This window comes from Somniosus microcephalus, chromosome 29, assembly GCF_052327205.1.
Source record: "Somniosus microcephalus isolate GS21.2 chromosome 29, FLI_Smic_1.0, whole genome shotgun sequence".
NCBI lineage: Eukaryota > Metazoa > Chordata > Chondrichthyes > Squaliformes > Somniosidae > Somniosus > Somniosus microcephalus.
The window spans coordinates 44,303,101-44,322,176 of NC_141015.1; the positions used below are offsets into that span (position 1 = coordinate 44,303,101).

The 19,076-nt window shown below is 47.9% G+C and overlaps 1 protein-coding gene across 1 annotated transcript; it reads right to left on the reverse strand.

Annotated features, from left to right (window-relative positions):
* Window positions 1–752: 752 nt before the first annotated feature.
* Window positions 753–16,448, reverse strand: LOC147098704 (protein NDNF-like). Its single transcript, XM_085970754.1, has 4 exons — window positions 16,094–16,448; window positions 12,172–12,377; window positions 8,790–8,896; window positions 753–4,347 (listed from the first exon to the last, which is right to left on the reverse strand). The coding sequence occupies exons 2-4, from the start codon at window positions 12,375–12,377 to the stop codon at window positions 2,984–2,986; spliced, it is 1,677 nt and encodes a 558-aa protein (XP_085826880.1). The 5' UTR covers window positions 16,094–16,448; the 3' UTR covers window positions 753–2,983.
* Window positions 16,449–19,076: the final 2,628 nt, after the last annotated feature.

Genomic DNA, 19,076 nt, shown 5'->3' on the forward strand with positions numbered 1-19,076 from the left:
GGATTGCATCTTGAATTTATAAAGCTGTGTAGCTTTAGTGGTTTATAGTACGCGACTGATCTGAATGTGATTCACGGACAGGACTATTACACTGCAGACTGCGAATCACAGCCAGGAGAGGGCTCTGGGCTCATGCTCACGCACACATTCACTCCTGTACAGCACATTTTGATTGTTTAGAGAGCACAGTCGGTTTCCTAAAACATTTGTCACAGCTCTTTCTGTTTATAAAGTGCGAGGAAGACTTTTTAAAACCTGGATTGAGATGGTTCTGGTCCCATAGGGTTGCCAACTCTGGTTGGATGTGTTCCAGGAGGATTCACCATGTGGCCTTTCGCCCCCACACTCGCCATTGGTTGTCCATCCGAGCAGTGCCCCGCCTTCTCTCAGCCAATCGGAAAGTGAAATGTCTCATTTCCCAATTGGATGATTCTTGAATGTCAGTCAAACAGCCCTTTTTCCCATCTTCAATATTTTTATAATAACTAATGAATGAAAATGGTCAAAGAAAACGTTTTTTATTGCTCCTATGATTGCTCGGAGCCGTGTCCTGGAGAATATTCTTCACTTCCCGGAGACTCCAGGGCAATCCTGGAGGGATGGCGACCTGGTCACGGGTGGTGAGTTGCAGGGCAAGAGAACCAAGTTGGAATTTGAGTGAACTCTGACCGTTAGGAGCTGTTGTAAATGTCTGAATTTGTGTTCAGTTACACTCAAATGAACAGATTTTATTCACAGCAATTAATCATTGCTTTTCTCACAGTCCATTAATTTTATTGCATAAGTATTCACACTCCAGCTATTATGAATCACACTGAAATTTAATTTGTTCTAATTGACATTTTAAATCGCATTGCAGTGAATTATTTATCTACATATTAGTGAGGATGAGTAGGGATGGTCTCTCTAAGCTGTGAGATTCTGGGATTTGATAGGAAGGTTCAGAGGCAAGATACAAGTGCTGATCGAGTGAGATGGAGTAAGGTGGGAGGAGGCTCGTGTGGAGCATAGACCTGTTGGATCAAATGGCCTGTTTCTGCGCTGTAAATTCTATGTAATCTGATTGCTGTTTGTGGAACCTTGCTATGTGCAAATTAACTACCATGTTTCCCTACATTAAAAGCGACTATACTTTGGCTGTGAAGTGTTCTGGGACATCCTGAGATGATGGAAGGTTCTGTATAAATACAAGTGCTTTCTTTTTCTTTAACTGAATCTACATCTGTACCAAAGAAATCTAAAGGTGCCTCGATGGTTCCAAATAATTTATCAGCACACAGAAAAACAGAATCGAGCCGGACTAAGATGAACGAGTTTGATGTAAAATGCAACGAGAGTTCACTTGATACAGCGTTTTCAACCAAGAGCCCAGCTTGCTCTAGTCAAAGACTCAAAGGCAGAGTCTTCTGTGTAACACTTGAACCTGGCATTTGAAAGAATGGGTGAGGAACAGGATTTCAGCCTCTATTGGATGTAAGACTACAAGAGTATCCTGACAAATAATCCCAGTGTCTGGCTCATTAAAGAACTAGAAACTCCTCTTTTCAATGAGACCACATTGGTAGGATATTAGTTTATCCAGTGCTTTAACTCTGGTGTTAACTTGTTTATTTTAAATGTGTTAATCTCTTCTGTTAAAACCCTGGATTAATGACTGCCACACGATTGTGAAGTGTTCTTCCACTAATAACTGCGGAGACCGTAATGTTTGTTTTCAGGAGCTGGTTGAAGACTCGTCGGTTGAAATCCCCTGGCCCATCAGCACTGAATCTCAGTTCTATACGGCTTAACCCTGTCCACAAATTCCCTCAATCTGAGATCAGGAGCCTTCTGACCCACTCAGCAAACTTTGTAGGGAGGTGGAAACAAGTAGCACTTCAGCCCATCTCATTCAGCCAGTCATTAAAATCATGTGTCTTCAAATTGGGATCCACAGGACCTTGGGGGTTTGTGAAGGGATTCAAGGAGTCGCGAGGTCATCGGAATTCTGTATTCTATTGTACTTATGGATATTATTTCTGTTCCTGTCTGCTAACAAACAATTTCTGTGATGATCGCACAGTTTTCCTTTGGGTAGCTGAGGCTGTTTTTCAGAAGTAAGTACAGAGGGTCCCTGGGAATTTGTCATTATTACAACGGGGAACGGTAGCATTGTGGTTATGTTACTGGACTCGTGATCCAGGAGACCTGAGTTTAAATCTCACCAGGGCAGCTGTGGAATTATAATTCAACTAAATAAATCTGGAATAAAAGGCTAGTGTCAGTAATAGTGACCATGAAACTATGGGATTGTGGTAAAAACCCATCTGGTTTACTGATGTCCTTTTGGGAAGGAAATCTGCCGTCCTTACCCGGTCTGCCCGATATGTGACTCCAGGCAATGTGGTTGATTCTTAAATAAAAACAGAAAATGCTGGAAATACTCAGCGGGTCAGGCAGCATCTGTGGAGAGCGAAACAGAGTTAATGTTTCAGGTCAATAACCCTGCATTAGATGAAGGATCATCGACCTGAGTTAACTCTCTCTCTCTCTCTCTCTCTCTCCACGGATGCTGTCTGACCTGCTGAGTGTCTCCAGCATTTTCTGTTTTTATTTTAGATTGCCAGCATCTGCAGTATTTTGATTTTGTGTTGTGGTTGATTCTTAACTGCCTACTAAGCCACTTAGTTGTATTCAAGAAGTTGGCTCACCGCTACCTTCTCGAGCGTAATTCAGGATGGACAATAAATGCCGGCAATGTTTACATCCTGTGAATTAATTTTAAAATGTTTTGTCAGGGGGTTCCACCCACACACACACAAGTTTGAAAACCTCTGATCTAAGTCTGTGTTCAGGACTCACAGGAACCATTTCCGCTCATGCAATGTTGGTTGCGGTAGTTTGAATGCAGATTCCTAAATATCTCAAATACACTCCTTAAAAGTTTGAGTCCCTGGCTTCCAAACCAGACTTTGTATGAAAGTTATCCTGAATTTGGGAAAAGTTAGCATGCCTTTCTTGTTTTTACGACCTTACTTTGGTATTTGACAGAATGTCCTCTGTACCCAATCACATAGACATCGAACAAATAGGTTGTCCCTGCCTTCAGGCCCGTGACCACCTCCACCGTCACTGCGCGCTGCTTGTTCAAGTTGTGAAAATACTTGCAGCGCACTTTCTCCGATACTTTCCGTGTCTCTGGCCCGAAGCACCTGTTTGGTTTCTTTATTTCTTTCTCCACCTGTTCTTCCTCGATCTCTCTCTTGTAGAGACAGAACTTGTTTTGCTCCCATGTTCCCAGCCAAGCAACAGTGACCGAGTTGCAGGTCCTCAGTTTGTCAAAAGTTTTCAGTTTGAGGTTGCCCGGGAGACGCGGGAAGAGAGGTTTGTTGGGACGTGTGGACACCAAGATTTTCACAGACGCCCCCGACGGCCCCGTGGATTTGATCCGAACGACATATCTGGCCTTGGCCTTTCGTTTCAGCTGAAAATGCTTCAGACTTTCGGTATTTTCTGACGCAACGAGCTTGCCGTTTCTCTCGATCTGAACGTGTATTTTTCCACAAGAGTAGATGGTGAATTGCACCCTTCTGTGCCAAGTGTGCGGCCTGAAACTGTAGAATTTCTGACCGTCTTTCCCGACATAAACCTGGATTATAATTCCTTCCTTCAGATCAAGGATGTTGGGATCTGGCCGCTGCAATGTCTTTGCGAAGGTCCCTGCATATGCAGAGCTGGTGTTGGTGAGAACATTCACAGCGAACACATCAAAGTAATAGAGGGCGTTGGGCCGCAAGTCTGACACCGAGTAAGCGTTTCTGTCGCCGATGCAGAGCCGCATGAGATCCGACTTTGGCTCCGCGGAGAATGGGCTGCGGAGACCATTGGGAGGCAGTGGCAGGTCTTCCGTTCCAGTGAGACGGATCACCCGCCCATCCGAGTAGATGGACATCACTGGCAGATCTGGCCACAGGTCATCAGGAAGCTCCGCCCGAGACTCGGCAGCGCACAGACTTCTGTAGTTGTGTCGCTGATTGACCAAGAGGCAATATTGAATGTTCTCCTCATACCGTAAATTGGACGGGCTGGGGTTCCAGGCCAAAGCCACTGTCGCCTGCCCTACAGAAGTGACATCTACACGAGGGTCAAAGGGCAGCTCTGGGGAAGGAGGCTCATTCTCTGGGCTGGTTGTCATGTAGACTCTGATCTGGGTGTCCCTCTCGGTTGCAATGAGCTGCAGCCTGTAGAAGGCGGAATGCGATGAAACTCTCACGTAAGTCTCCACTGTGTTTCCCTTGTAGGTGAAAAGAGCGCTCGTAGCGTCCGGGTTCCGCTGAAGTTTCTGCAACTTCCCAGATCGGTGAGCACCTGAAATTCAGAGAAAGTCGATCAGACTCTTAAACACGTCTTGTGAACAAATGAATGTTGTGCCGTGCGCCAGCAGGATAGGCGCACCAACGTCGATGTTCTCGCTCAGGCCAACATCCCCAGCATCGAAGCTTTGACCACGCTCAATCAGCTCCGATGGACGGGTCACATTGTCCGCATGCCCGATACGAGACTCCCAAAACAAGCGCTCAACTCGGAGCTGCGGCACGGCAAGAGAGCCCCAGGTGGGCAGAGGAAACGCTTCAAGAGCCTCCTTGAAAAAGTGTAACACCCCCACCGACACCTGGGAATCCCTGGCCCAAGACCGCACAAAGTGGAGGAGAAGCATCCGGGAAGGTGCCGAACATCTAGAGTCTCTCCGCCGGGAGCAAGTGGAAGCCAAGCGCAAACAGCGCAAGGAGCGCACGTCAACCCAAGCACCCCACCCACCCGCCCCTTCAACCACCGTCTGCCCCACCTGTGATAGAGACTGTAGGTCCCGCATTGGACTCACCAGTCACCTGAGAACTCATTTTTAATGTGGAAGCAAGTCATCCTCGGTTCCGAGGGACTGCCTAAGAAGAAGGAGTTATACTGCACATTGTGAGCAACTTGGGGTTGCCAACTCTGCTTGGATTTATTCCTGGAGCTTTCAGCACATGACCACCTGCCTCAAAAAAAACTCCTGTCATTGGTCGCCCAACATGTCCATCCTCGCGGGGCCCCACCTCCTCCACCAATTGTAAAGGGAACAGACTCTTCATTACCCGATTGACTGACAATCAAGAATCATCCAAACAGCCCTTTTCCCCCCATGTCCAATATTTTTATACCTAGTGCTTAAAGAAAATGTTCACGTGGGGGGTAGGGAGGAGACCATGGCGTGATCTAATGGTGAGAATCTTGCAGCTGATGCACTGGTGGGCACAGAGAGAGGCAAGGCAATGGATGTCAACCCAATGAAATTTGCTGATTGAGAGAACCCAAGTGCACTGAGGTTGCTACTCAATGCAAGATGTCCTTGCCATTTAAAGAAAATCTAATCCTCCCTTGGGTGTGGACTCCCACATGAGCTCCATGTCATGTGACTCATCATATTTAAACTAATCCTACAATCACATTACGCCAGTTCGTGCAACATTTCTCTCATCTTCTCAATTTCCTTAAAGAGCATCTGTTCCACATTTTGTATTTGCTTCTTTCCTATTGTGGCCTTTGTTTTCATTACTTTGAGAAGCCCCCTGTACAGCTGGTCATAGAGTCATAGTCATAGAGTCATAGAGTTTTACAGCACAGAAAGAGGCCCTTCGGCCCATCGTGTCTGCGCCGCCCATCCATCCCTGTCCAGTCTAATCCCATTTTCCAGCATTTGGTCCATAGCCTTGTATGCAATGGCATTTCAAGTGCTCATCCAAATGCTTCTTGAATGTTGTGAGGGTTCCTGCCTCTACCACCCTTTTAGGCATTGAGTTCCACATTCCAACCACCCTCTGGGTGAAAAAGTTCCTCCTCAAATCCCCTCTAAATCTCCTGCCCCTTACCCTGAATCTATGCCCCCTTGTTATTGACCCCCCTACTAAGGGGAAAAGTTCCTCTTTGTCTACCCTATCTATGCCCCTCATCATTTTGTACACCTCAATCAGGTCCCCCCTCAGCCTTCTTTGCTCCAAGGAAAACAACCCCAGCCTGTTTAGTCTTTCTTCATACCTGAGGCGCTCCATCCCAGGTAACATCCTGGTGAATCTTCTCTGCACCCTCTCCAAAGCAATCACATCCTTCCTATAGTGAGGTGACCAGAACTGCACACAGTACTCCAGCTGTGGCCTCACCAGCGTTTTGTACAGCTCCATCATAACCTCCCTGCTCTTATATTCTATGCCTCGGCTAATGAAGGCAAGTATCCCATATGCCTTTTTAACCACCTTATCTACCTGTTCCGCTGCCTTCAGGGATCTATGTACATGTACACCAAGGTCCCTCTGACCCTCTGTACTTCCTAGGGTCCTACCACTCATTGTGTATTCCCTTGCCTTATTTGTCCGTCCAAAATGCATCACCTCGCACTTTTCAGGGTTAAATTCCATTTGCCACTTTTCCGCCCATCTGACCAACCCGTTTATATCGTCCTGTAGCCTGAGGCTTTCCTCCTCGCAATTTACCACCCCACCAATTTTCGTGTCATCTGCGAACTTACTGATCATACCTTTTACATTCTCATCCAAATCATTTATGTAGATCACAAACAACAAGGGACCCAGCACCGATCCCTGAGGTACCCCACTGGACACAGGCTTCCAGTCACAAAAGCAACCTTCGACCATCACCCTCTGCCTCCTGCCACTCAGCCAGTTTAGGATCCAACGCGCCAAGGCACCCTGGATCCCATGGGCTCTTACCTTCTTGACCAGTCTCCTATGCGGGACTTTGTCAAAAGCTTTACTGAAGTCCATGTAAACCACATCCACAGCATTTCCCTCATCCACCCCACTAGTCACCCCCTCGAAAAATTCAATCAGATTTGTCAGACATGATTTACCCTTGACAAAGCCATGCTGACTATCCCCGATTAATCCTTGCCTCTCCAAGTGGAGACTAATTTTGTCCCTCAGAATTTTTTCCAATAATTTCCCTACCACAGATGTTAGGCTCACTGGCCTGTAATTCCCTGGTTTATCCCTGCTACCCTTCTTGTATAATGGTACTACATTAGCTGTTCTCCAGTCCTCTGGTACATCCCCTGTGGCCAGAGAGGTTCTGAAAATTTGTGTCAGAGCCCCTGCAATCTCCTCCTTTGCCTCCCACAGCAGCCTGGGATACATCTCGTCCGGGCCTGGGGATTTATCCACTTTTTGGCCTGCTAAAACCGTTAGCACCTCCTCCCTCTCGATGCTAATATGTTCAAGTATGTCACAGTCCCCTTGCCCGATTTCTATGTCCGCATCGTCTTTCTCCATAGTGAACACAGATGCAAAAAATTCATTTAAAACCCCGCCTACATCATCTGGCTCTACACACAGATTGCCACTTTGGTCCCTAATGGGCCCTACCCTTTCCCTGGTTATCCTCTTGCCCTTAATATACTTATAAAACATCTTAGGATTTTCCTTTATTTTGCTCGCCAGTGTTATTTCATGGCCCCTCCTCGCCCTCCTAATTTCTTTTTTAAGTATGCCCCTGCACTTTTTATACTCCTCTAGGGCTTCTTCCGTCTTTAGTCTTTTGTAACTGCCAAAAGCCCCCCTTTTATTTCTAATGCATTTTTGTATATCCCTTGTCATCCAAGGTTCCCTTTGCTTGTTGGTCCCACCCTTGACCTTTACAGGAACATGTTGGCGTTGTACTCTCTCTATTTCCCTTCTGAAAGTCTCCCACTGTTTTGATGTGGATTTTCCTATAAGTAGCTGCTCCCAGTCCACTTTGGCCAGATCCTGCCTTATCATATTAAAATCGGCCTTCCCCCAATTTAGAACCCTTATTTCCGGGCCGTCTTTGTCTTTTTCCATGACCACCTTAAATCTCACCGAATTATGGTCACTGTCGCCAAAATGCTCTCCTACTGATACTTCCACCACTTGCCCGGCTACATTCCCCAGAATTAGGTCCAGTACCGCCCCCTCTCTTGTAGGACTTTCTACATGTTGGCTCAAAAAGCTCTCCTGGATGCACTTTAAGAATTCTGCACCCTCTAAGCCTTTCACACTCTGACTATCCCAATTTATATTGGGGAAGTTGAAATCCCCCACTATTATTACCCTATTATTTTCACACTTCTCTGAGATTTGCCTACATATCTGTTCCTCTATCTCCCCCTGACTGTTTGGGGGCCCATAGTATACTCCCAGCAAAGTGCTTGCCCCCTTTTTGTTTTTAAGTTCTACCCATAAGGCCTCATTAGAGGAACCCGCTAATATATCATCCCTCCTTACAGCAGTAATTGACTCCTTAATTAATATTGCAACACCCCCTCCCCTTTTACACCCCCATCTGTCTCGCCTGAAGATTCTATACCCCGGAATATTGAGCTGCCAGTCCTGACCCTCCCTCAACCATGTCTCCGTGATAGCAACAATATCGTACTCCCATGTGCTCAACAACAACTTCAGTTCATCCACCTTATTTGCAAGACTCCTTGCATTAAAATAAATGCCTTCCAGCCCTGCCATATTCCCTTTTGCCTTCACATATTTGCTCTGCCTTCCCAGCTGACTTGTTTTTTCCTCTGTATTTGGCTGTAAATCACCCCCTACTATAGCTCCACTCTGTACCCCATCCCCCTGCCAAGTTAGTTTAAACCCCCCCCAGCAGTGCTAGCAAACCTCCCCGCAAGGATATTGGTTCCCCTCTGGTTCAGGTGTAAACCGTCCGACTTGTACAAGTCCCACCTTTCCCAGAAGCAGACCCAGTGATCTGGTCAGTGGGTTGTGGACAGCAATGAGTCTTACTTTGTGTCGGCCACTCCTGAACAGTGAGCCGCCACTCCAGGGCTGCATCGCAGGGGGTCACTGTGACAGAAAATGGGCTCTTGTCCTCCCTCACCAGGAAGTAGTGGCTGTGGAGAAAGGGAACAAAATATGAGTCGCCAACAAATCACGTTTCAAATTGGAAAAGGCAGTGGGACCCACAGGGAGTTGAACAACTTCCCTTCACTGTCTCTATTCTTTATACCAGATCTTTTAGTGCGTGACTGAGGCTGTTTCCCTTTGTGTTGTGTTCTGTGTGTGTGTCCATGATTTCAATCACACGTTTTGTCCTTGCAATGTTTATATTATGTTTTACATTTGATTTAGATCGAGTTGTATTTGTGTCCCTGTATCCTCCCAAGTTAATCCACTACTGCGGCTAACATAAAAGGGAATCCAAAGGCCTTCTGTCGGCAGATTAACAGTGAAAGGGTTGTCAGAGGAGTGGAGGGGCTGATTAGAGACCAAAATGGAGACCTATTGCTGGGACTGGGAAACTAGTGGTGGGGAACATGGAGATGGCAAAGACGCTGAACAAATATTTTGTATCAGTCTTTACAGTAGAGGACACTAAAAATATCCCAACACTGGACAAACAGGGGGCAATGGGGGGGGAGGAACTAAACACGATTAAAATCACTAAGGAGATGGTACTCAGTAAAATAATGGGACTTAAGGCGGATAAATCCCCTGGACCTGATGGCCTACATCCTAGGGTCTTGAGAGAAGTGGCGGTAGGGATTGTGGATGCATTGGTGATCATTTTCCAGAACTCCCTGGACTCAGGAAAGGTCCCAGCAGATTGGAAAACTGCTAATGTAACACCCTTATTTAAGAAGGGAAATAGACAAAAAGCTGGAAACTATAGACCAGTTAGCCTAACATCTGTGGTTGGCAAAATGTTGGAGTCCATTATTAAGGATACAGTAACAGAGCATTTGGATAAACATAATTTAATAGGACAGAGTCAGCATGGTTTTGCGAAGGGGAAGTCATGTTTGACAAATTTGCTCGAATTCTTTGAGGATGTAACATACAGGGTGGATAAAGGGGAACCAGTGGATGTAGTGTATTTGGACTTCCAAAAGGCATTTGATAAGGTTCCACACAAAAGATTACTGATCAAGATAAAAAATCACGGGATTGGGGGTAATATACTGGCATGGGTGGAAGATTGGCTATCTAACAGAAAACAAAGAGTTGGGATAAATGGTTTGTTCTCGGGCTGGCAATCAGTAACTAGTGGTGTTCCGCAGGGGTCAGTGCTGGGACCCCAACTCTTTATAATCTATATTAACGATTTTGAGGAAGGGACCGAGTGCAACATATCCAAGTTTGCCGACGATACAAAGATGGGAGGGAAAGCAGTGAGTGAGGAGGACATAAAAAACCTGCAAAAGGACATAGACAGGCTAAGTGAGTGGGCAGAGATTTGGCAGATGCAATATAATGTTGGAAAGTGTGAGGTTATGCACTTTGGCAGAAAAAAATCAAAGAGCAAGTTATTATCTAAATGGAGAGAAACTGCAAAGTGCTACAGTACAAAGGGATCTGGGGGTCCTGGTGCATGAAACGCAAAAAGTTAGTATGCAGGTGCAGCAGGTGATCAGGAAGGCCAATGGAATCTTGGCTTTTATTGCAAGGGGGATGGAGTATAAAAACAGGGAAGTCTTGCTGCAGTTATACAGGGTATTGGTGAGGCCACACCTGGAATACTGCGTGCAGTTTTGGTTTCCATATTTAAGAAAAGATATACTTGCTCTCGAGGCGGTTCAGAGAAGGTTCACTCGGTTGATTCCGGAGATGAGGAGGGTGACGTATGAGGAAAGGTTGAGTAGGTTGGGACTCTACTCATTGGAGTTCAGAAGAATGAGAGGCGATCTTATCGAAACATATAAGATTGTGAGGGGGCTTGATCGGGTGGATGCGGTGAGGATGTTTCCACTGATGGGTGAGATTAGAACTAGGGGGCATAATCTTAGAATAAGGGGCTGCCCTTTCAAAACTGAGATGAGGAGAAACTTCTTCACTCAGAGGGTAGTAAATCTATGGAATTTGCTACCCCAGAGAGCTGTGGAAGCTGCAACATTAAATAAATTTAAAATGGAGATAGACAGTTTCCTAGCAGATAAGGGAATTAGGGGTTACGGGGAGCGGGCAGGGAAGTGGACGTGAGTCTAGGTTCAGATCAGCCATGATCCTATTGAATGGCGGAGCAGGCCCGAGGGGCCGTATGGCCTACTCCTGCTCCTATTTCTTATGTTCTTATGACTTCAAGAGGACACAGACAGGCTGGTGGGACACATGGCTGATGAAATTCAACACAGAAAACTACATTTTGGTAGGAAGAATGAGGAGAGACAACACAAGCTAAACGGTACAATTTTAAGGGGGTGCAGGAACAGAGAGACCTGGGGGTGTTTGTGCACAAATCTTTGAAGGTGGCAGGACTGGTTAGAAAGCCTATGGGATCCTGGGCTTTATAGACAGAGGCAGAGAGTACACAAGCCAGGAAGTTCTGTTAAACCAATAAAAAACATTGGTTCAGCCACAGCTGGAGTATTGTGTCCAATTCTGGGCACTGCACTTTAGGAAGGACGTGAAGGCTTTGGAGAGGGTGCAGAAGAGATTTACTGGAATGGTTGCTGGAATGAGGGACTTCAGTTATGTGGATAGACTGGAGAAGCTGGGGTTGTTCTCCTTGGAGCAGGGAAAGTTGAGAGGACTCCAACCTCAGTCCTGCACTGGAGTGACCTCCAGCAATGCAGCACTCCCACGGTACTGCATCCTATTTGTGCTTCTGTTTTATTTGCTGGTTTGTCTTGTTTGAATTTCATGGGTCTGGAGATTTGTGAAGAGCTGATCTCTGATAACTCCGAACTCCGAATCAAGATGTGTGACTTTATATACTGAAGCTCGATAATACGCATCTGTACTGCTCTCAAAGACTAAATGTTTGACGCTCCAGCCTAGATTAACACACAAAGCAAATCAGAAAATATCACATAAAATACAATATAATACAACACAACCATTCACATAGGGAAAAATACACAAAACTCAAACACCTGAATGTTGCAAACAACTTGGGAATATTTAGTCCTGAGTTTAAATTGGGGTGGCAAAGATCTTTTCTCCCAATGGAAACTGATGGGAATACGAGAAAGACTTGCATCAATACAGCACCTCATCACATACAATGTTATACTTGTTCTATAAATAAACAGCCTGTTCAGGGGTTTGACTGCATGTGTGCAAGGCCTTTACTGGAAGAATGAGATGCAAATAAAACCCTCCTTATCCATTTAGAATGATTTGCTGCCACAGTTTCCGGGTGTAAGCTGCCTGCTGAGCCTGTGCTTACCTCTGAGGCCGGGCTCTGAAGAGGTGGACAGTTATTTCCGCGCCGTCAGGCAGGAGTGGCGAGTAGTTGTACGGTGCTTCACCTGCGGCTCCCTCCCATCTCCGCTGCTGGACCAAGGCTGGACCTTGACCCTGGCACAGGAGCATGGGAGTAAGGTAAAGGAGGAGTTGGTAGAGTCTTCGGGACACTGACATCTCCACCAGCATCTGTGGGAAAAAGTGCAGAATAATCTCAGGACAGCAGCATCTTATACCTAATTCCGTCTTAGTTAAATAAAAAGAAAGAATTGCATTTATACAACGCCTTCCCCATCCTCAGGACGTCCCAAAGTGCTTCACAGCCAATGAAGTGCTTTTGAAACGTAGTCACTGTTGTAATAACATGTTGTCTCCAATATGAACAATTGCTGTCTATTTAGGTGGAGATGGGGTTTAGGCCCCTATTAGTGCCTGAGCCCCGTTTGCTCATCCAAGCAAAATTCTGTCATCATTTGCTGTCATGTAGAGAGTATGCACAGCAAGACTCCATTAATGTGCTATGGTAACATATCAGGAACATAGGAATTACTGTAAAAGGCCGAGGTCCATCTAGTTCGCCTTCTCCCATTCTGGTATACGCACGATCCAACAATAATGGGGTTGTTGACCAATCACAGCGATCAATCTCTATCAATGAGTCTACAACAGACCCAGACATGAGGCGAGGAAAACCTCCAGTGGGGGAGAGCTTTGGGAACCAGAGGTCCAAAGTCACCTGTTCCTCCCAAGCTCGCTACACTCACCACATGTCAATATTAATTGTTTTGAAATTAATTTATCCTGAATAATCTACATCATTGCATTATATAAATCAGTAGTTCCATTATTGTGGTTAAGGTGGTTGGATAACCTAGGAAAGTCCTCCAGTAGAACGAGCTCTACCAAAACAATCCAAAGAGCTTAATCCGCTTGAGAAGACAAAGGTGCGACCGCTGATCAACACAGTCCTCTGTTAGAGGGTCTGAAAACTCCATCGAGCACACAGACAATCAAAGTATTCCACCTGTACGATGGTGCTCGACCTTAGCTGTGAAATTCCTGTCGGTGATGGTGACACAGCGCTACAGAACCATTCACAGGGGATACTCGGGAAATCTCCAGACTTTCCATTGGGCGTGTCTGCTCCTGCTCACTGACCAGGGTCCACCCACAGTGGTTATTCTAACACTGAGGTACCAGGGTATTCACTGCTTTGCATCTATTACAGGTGCCACGATGGACCAAACCATCTCCAGTTGCTGAAGGGGGAAGGGTGTGTACAAAGTTAAAGGATCCTACAAAGAATTCCAATAAAATCCCAACTAGGTCCCATTCGTAATGGTGAAGAAATTCCAATGCATCTGCTGAGATCATTCACCTTTGGACCTAAGAAAGATCAATCAGTGTGTTTTCTAAATGGCGAGAAGCTGGGAACTGTGGGGGAGCCGAGAGATTGAGGGGCCCAAGCACAGAAATCACTAAAAGCTAGTGGACAGGTACAAAAAAAATTGAAAAGGCTAATGGAATGTTGGCCTTTCTATCAATGGGGCTGGACTAGACAGGGGTGGAGGTTATGTTACGGTTGTATGAAGCTCTGCTTAGACTGCAGCTGGACACTGTGTTCAGTTCTGGCCACCGCACCTTGGGAAGGATAGATTGGCCTTGGAATGGGGGGGCAGCGCAGATTCACCAGAATGATACCGGGGGTTAAATGGTTAAATTACGAGGACAGGTTGCACAGACTAGACTTGTATTCCCTTCAGTATAGAAGATTAAGGGGTGATCTGATCGAGGTGTTTGAGAAGGAGAAGGTAGCAGGAGTAGCAATAGAAGGACAGGTAGATAAGGTGGTTAAGAAGGCCTTCGGGATACTTGCCTTTATTGGCCGAGGCATAGAATACAAGAGCAGGGAGGTTATGCTTGAACTGTATAAAACACTAGTTAGGCCACAGCTAGAATACTGCGTGCAGTTCTGGTCACCACATTACAGGAAGGATGTGATTGCACGAGAGAGGGTGCAGAAGAGATTTGCGAGGATGTTGCCTGGGCTGGAGAATTTTAGCTATGAGGAAAGATTGGATAGGCTGGGGTTGTTTTCCTTGGAGCAGAGGAGGCTGAGGGGAGATTTAATTGAGGTGTATAAAATTACGAGGGGCCCAGATAGAGTGGATAGGAAGGACCTATTTTCCTTAGCAGAGAGGTCAATAACCAGGGGGCACAGATTTAAAGTAATTGGTAGAAGGATTAGAGGGGAGTTGAGGAGAACTTTTTTCACCCAGAGGGTGGTGGGGGTCTGGAACTCACTGCCTGAAAGGGTGGAAGAGGCAGAAACCCTCATCGCATTTAAAAAGTACTTGGATATACACTTGAAGTGCCGTAACCTGCAGGGCTACGGACCAAGAGCTGGAAAGTGGGATTAGGCTGGAGAGCTCTTTGTCGGCCGGCACAGACACGATGGGTCGAATGGCCTCCTTCTGTGCTGTAAACTTCTATGATTCTTCTCTGATTATAGATGATTAAAGGAGTTGATCGGGTAGAGAGAGAGAAACTATTTCCTCTGATGGGGAGAGTCCAGAACCAGGGGGCATAACATTAAAATTAGAGCCAGGCCGTTCAGGGGTGATGTCAGGAAGCACTTCTTCACACAAAGGGTGGTGGAAATCTGGAACTCTCTCCCCCATAAAGCTATTGAGGCTGGGGGGGGTCAATTGAAAATTTCAAAACTGAGATTGATAGATTTTTGTTAGGCAAGGGTATTAAGGGTTACAGAGCCATGGTGGGGAGATGGAGTTAAGATACAGATCAGCCCTGATCTGATTAAATGGCAGAACAGGATCAAGGGGCTGAATGGCCTCCTCCTGTTCCTATGTTCTTTAGGGAGAGGGGAGTTCAGAATAATGGGAGCAGGGGGAGGGGGAGGTGCGGTGGTGGAAGCTTCATTTGACGTCTAAACCCAGACGCACAGACATTTGGCAAATCGTACTCCAGCAACGTTGAGGGACGATGTCATCCGCATGCAGCAGAAGTGGGGCGACCCCCCGGGTGATTGTTCCAATCTCCCCTCGTGACCCCAGCACAAACCGCTGTCTACTGCAGGTTTTACCGTTCCTCAAGGGGGTTATTCGGGGGGGGGGTGGGGGAGCTCAGAGGAAACTCTGGGGAAATTCCAGGAGAATGCCTTTTCGAAAGAGCAGCCTAGGATTTTACTAGAGAAACCTTTGCCCAGTGATTGTTTACAAAGCGCTCCTGGTTGGTAGAGTACAGACCAGAATGAGCAGTAGTGGAAATCCCTCCCCAAAAACCCATCACCGCAGAACAGAATCCCCCATCGGGGCAGAGAGCTTTGTTCAGGAAATAATGCTGGAATCCATTCAAAACACACTCACCCCACACACACTCACTTACACACCCCGCACACACATTCACCCCACACACACTCACTCCACCTCACACCCCACTCACCCTCACCCCCCCACACTCACGCACACTCACTCACCCCACACTCACACACACTCACCCTACACACACTCACTCACTCCACACACCCCCACACACACCCCACACTCACTGACACTCAAAAACACTCACTCACACACTCACCCCACATACACTCCAGACACACTTCACCCACACACTCATACGCACTGTCACTCACAATCACTCACTCACCCCACTCACACACACTCACTGACTCATTCACACAAGGGGTTTCACTTCAGACAGAAGAGAGTGGTGAAGCAGGACATCTGGAATGCTTGACAAAGGCTTGGGGAGAGAACCAACACAGAACGATCAGGACAAAATATTCTAGTGATGATAGGAGGTACAATTCATTAATGTTGCAAAGTTACTGAAACAAATTACATAGCAGACTATCTACGGATAAACAGTTATGTTTACTTTACCTGTGTGAAGTGCTCGAGTCCAATGGAGTCTCGTTTCCTACACAGTCTTCAGATCTCTCAAATTCTTCCCGAGCGGTTTTACTCACCCAATTTAACACAAATCCGAAAGCAGAGACTGTGGTGTCTTCTATGAAACGATTTTCTGTTGCTGGGGCTTTTCTCCATCGGAGGCAGAAAGAGTGATGAAATGCACGCACAACCCTAATCCTGCCGGGGCTGTGAGATTTACTGAGGATGCAACTAATGAGTCTTCAAGAATCAGTCCGAGCCAGATAGGGTCCAATTCACATCTATCCAATTAAAGACTGCTTTTCCCTGACATCACAGCAGCTCACAGTCAGGGGACGTCCCATCTGTTAGAGGATGCTCCACAATAACAGGCTATTCCCAGAGGAGAACAGTACAAGGACCAGGAATTTTATGAATGCTAAACAGATTGATGTGCGGGGAAGCAGTTGACTGATTTAATGAGGTTAAGGGCCGAGGGAGGATAAGGGTTTTTTTGAGTTTAAATTGAAGTAGGCAGAAAATTCTGTTTACAAAATTCTCATTATGTTTCTTGTACAATATCCTTTTATTTCATTGCAAATTAATTTGCAAAAATGCAAGAGGCATTTCAGGGCAAATATTTTGAAGGCCATTTGTTTTTGATTAGCCGGAAATCTGTGAGAGGTCTTGCTAGGATTTTACTCCTGAAATGCTTTTTCCTTACTTACTTTAATTCTGTTAAAACCTGTCACTTGCACCACCCTTTATTAACATTCTTGACAAGTCTTGACTTCAAGTTTAAATGGTCGTCGGTTCGAGACCCACTCCAGGACTCCAGCCCATATTCAAGGCCGACACTCCAGAGCAGTACTGAGGGAGCGCTGCACTGTCAGAGGGGCAGTACTGAGGAAGTGCTGCACTGTCGGAGGGGCAGTACTGAGGGAGCGCCGCACTGTCGGAGGGGCAGTACTGAGGGAGCACCGCACTGTCGGAGGGGCAGTACTGAGGGAGCGCCGCACTGTCGGAGGGGCAATCCTGAGGGAGCGCCACACTGTCGGAGGGGCAGTACTGAGGGAGCACCGCACTGTCGGGGGGCAGTCCTGAGGGAGCACTGCACTGGCGGAGGGGCAGTCCTGAGGGAGCGCCGCACTGTCGGAGGGGCAGTCCTGAGGGAGCACTGCACTGTCGGAGGGACAGTCCTATGAATGATGTGTTAAACTGAGGCCTCTTCTGACAATTTTGGTACTTCACATGGATATTCCAGATCCAATGGCACTATTCAAAGAAGGAATTCTCCCGGTGTTCTGGCCAACATTTCTTCCTAAACCAACAGTGCCAATTAACAGATCAGACTGCCAAGGATGGGCTCCAAGGTGTGCGCAGAGCTCTGTGCAATGTTGGAGGCGGACTCCTCCACGTTCCTTACCATTGCACCTATGCTCTCCGTGTGCATGTCCATAAACCTTCTTGTGAACGCCTCCCCATTGAGGTCCTCATCTGAGTCATGTGCAGCAGAACTCGCCCTCCAGGGAGCTGGCTCCCGAGCTACCCTTTTCCCCCTGGCCTTGCTGCAGCCCGCTTGTCCCCGGTGCATCACCCAGTGCAGACCCCTCTACTATACCAGCCTCTAAAGATCGTGTAGTGCCAGTATCCGAGGTGGTGCCTGCGGGTGAGAGGTGCAGTGACGCGGTGCCTGCGGGTGAGAGATGCAGTGACGCGGTGCCTGCGGGTGAGAGATGCGGTGACGTGGTGCCTGTGGGTGAGAGATGCAGTGACGCGGTGCCTGCGGGTGAGAGATGCAGTGACGCGGTGCCTGCGGGTGAGAGATGCAGTGACGCGGTGCCTGCGGGTGAGAGATGCGGTGACGTGGTGCCTGCGGGTGAGAGACGCGGTGACGCGGTGCCTGCGGGTGAGAGATGCGGTGACGCGGTGCTTTGCTCCTCCTATTCTCCTGCCTCACTCTCACTGGGAGGCTCAGGGACAGGCTGGTCAACTGGTTGCTGATTCTCTGAAAGCATAAAGCCCCAAGCCTCGTGTTAAGGTGAGGGCAGGGGGGCAGGAAGGGCGCAAGGAATGCAGACAGTATCAGGAGCTGGAAAGTGGAAAGGCTTGTGCTGTGAGGGGAAAGTGGGATGAGAGAAGGAGAGGGGATGAACAAACCGTTATTTCCCCCAAGGGGGTCAACGTCACCGATGGCCACGGCGCCCACCACCTGGCGCCCAGTGACTCTCAACACTCGCTCCTCCAGGTCTGTAAGCTGTTGGATGTCCGCTTCACCCCCACCTGTTCGCTACTACCTCCTATTGTGGCCCAGCTTGGCCTGCAAGAGAAAGGAAAGTGTGTGAGTGAGTGTGCAGCTGTGTGTCTGGGAGATGTGCCTGCCATAGTTGAATTGTAGGCAAGGCGTGAGATGTGGATTTGAGTTTGAGTGGGTGGAGATGCTTGTTGGGGGTGGGGGGGTGTGGTGGGCGAGGGGTGGGTGTGGTGGGTGGGGGGTGGTGGGAGTGCGGTGGGGAGGGGTAGGGGTGGGGGTGTGGTGGGGAGGGGTGGGGGTGTGGTGGGTGAGGGGTGGGGGTGTGGTGGGGGAGGGGTGGGGGTGGGGTGTGTTGGGGGGTGGGTGAGGGGTGGGGCTGTGGTGGGGAGGGGTGGGGGTGGGGGGGTTGGGGGAGGGGTGGGGGCGTGGTGGGGAGGGGTGGGGGAGGGGTGGGGTGTGTTGGGGGTGGGTGAGGGGTGGGAGTGGGGGTGTGGATGTGGTGGGGAGGGGTGGGGCTGTGGTGGGGAGGGGTGAGGGTGTGGTGGGCTGTGGTGGGGAGGGGAGGCGGTGTGGTGGGGGTGGGGTGGGGGGGTGGCGGTTTGTGCAGTGTGTACAGACCGAGGTTCAGACGCTGTTATGTGGGATTGTTGAAGCCTGTCCTCACCCTGACCACCTGAGTGAGGTTGTTGCATTTTTACGGCACTGTGTGAGGGTCCTGAGGACCACACTGCGCCACTTCCC

Excerpts from the sequence above, each read along its gene's own strand:
- LOC147098704 (XM_085970754.1), bottom strand. The coding sequence starts at position 12,377 with ATGCTGGTGGAGATGTCAGTGTCCCGAAGACTCTACCAACTCCTCCTT. Across the intron at positions 8,897-12,171 it reads TTCAGAGCCCGGCCTCAGAG|CCACTACTTCCTGGTGAGGG; the intron begins GTAAGCACAGGC and ends CTTTCTCCACAG. Across the intron at positions 4,348-8,789 it reads TCAGGAGTGGCCGACACAAA|GTGCTCACCGATCTGGGAAG; the intron begins GTAAGACTCATT and ends TCTGAATTTCAG.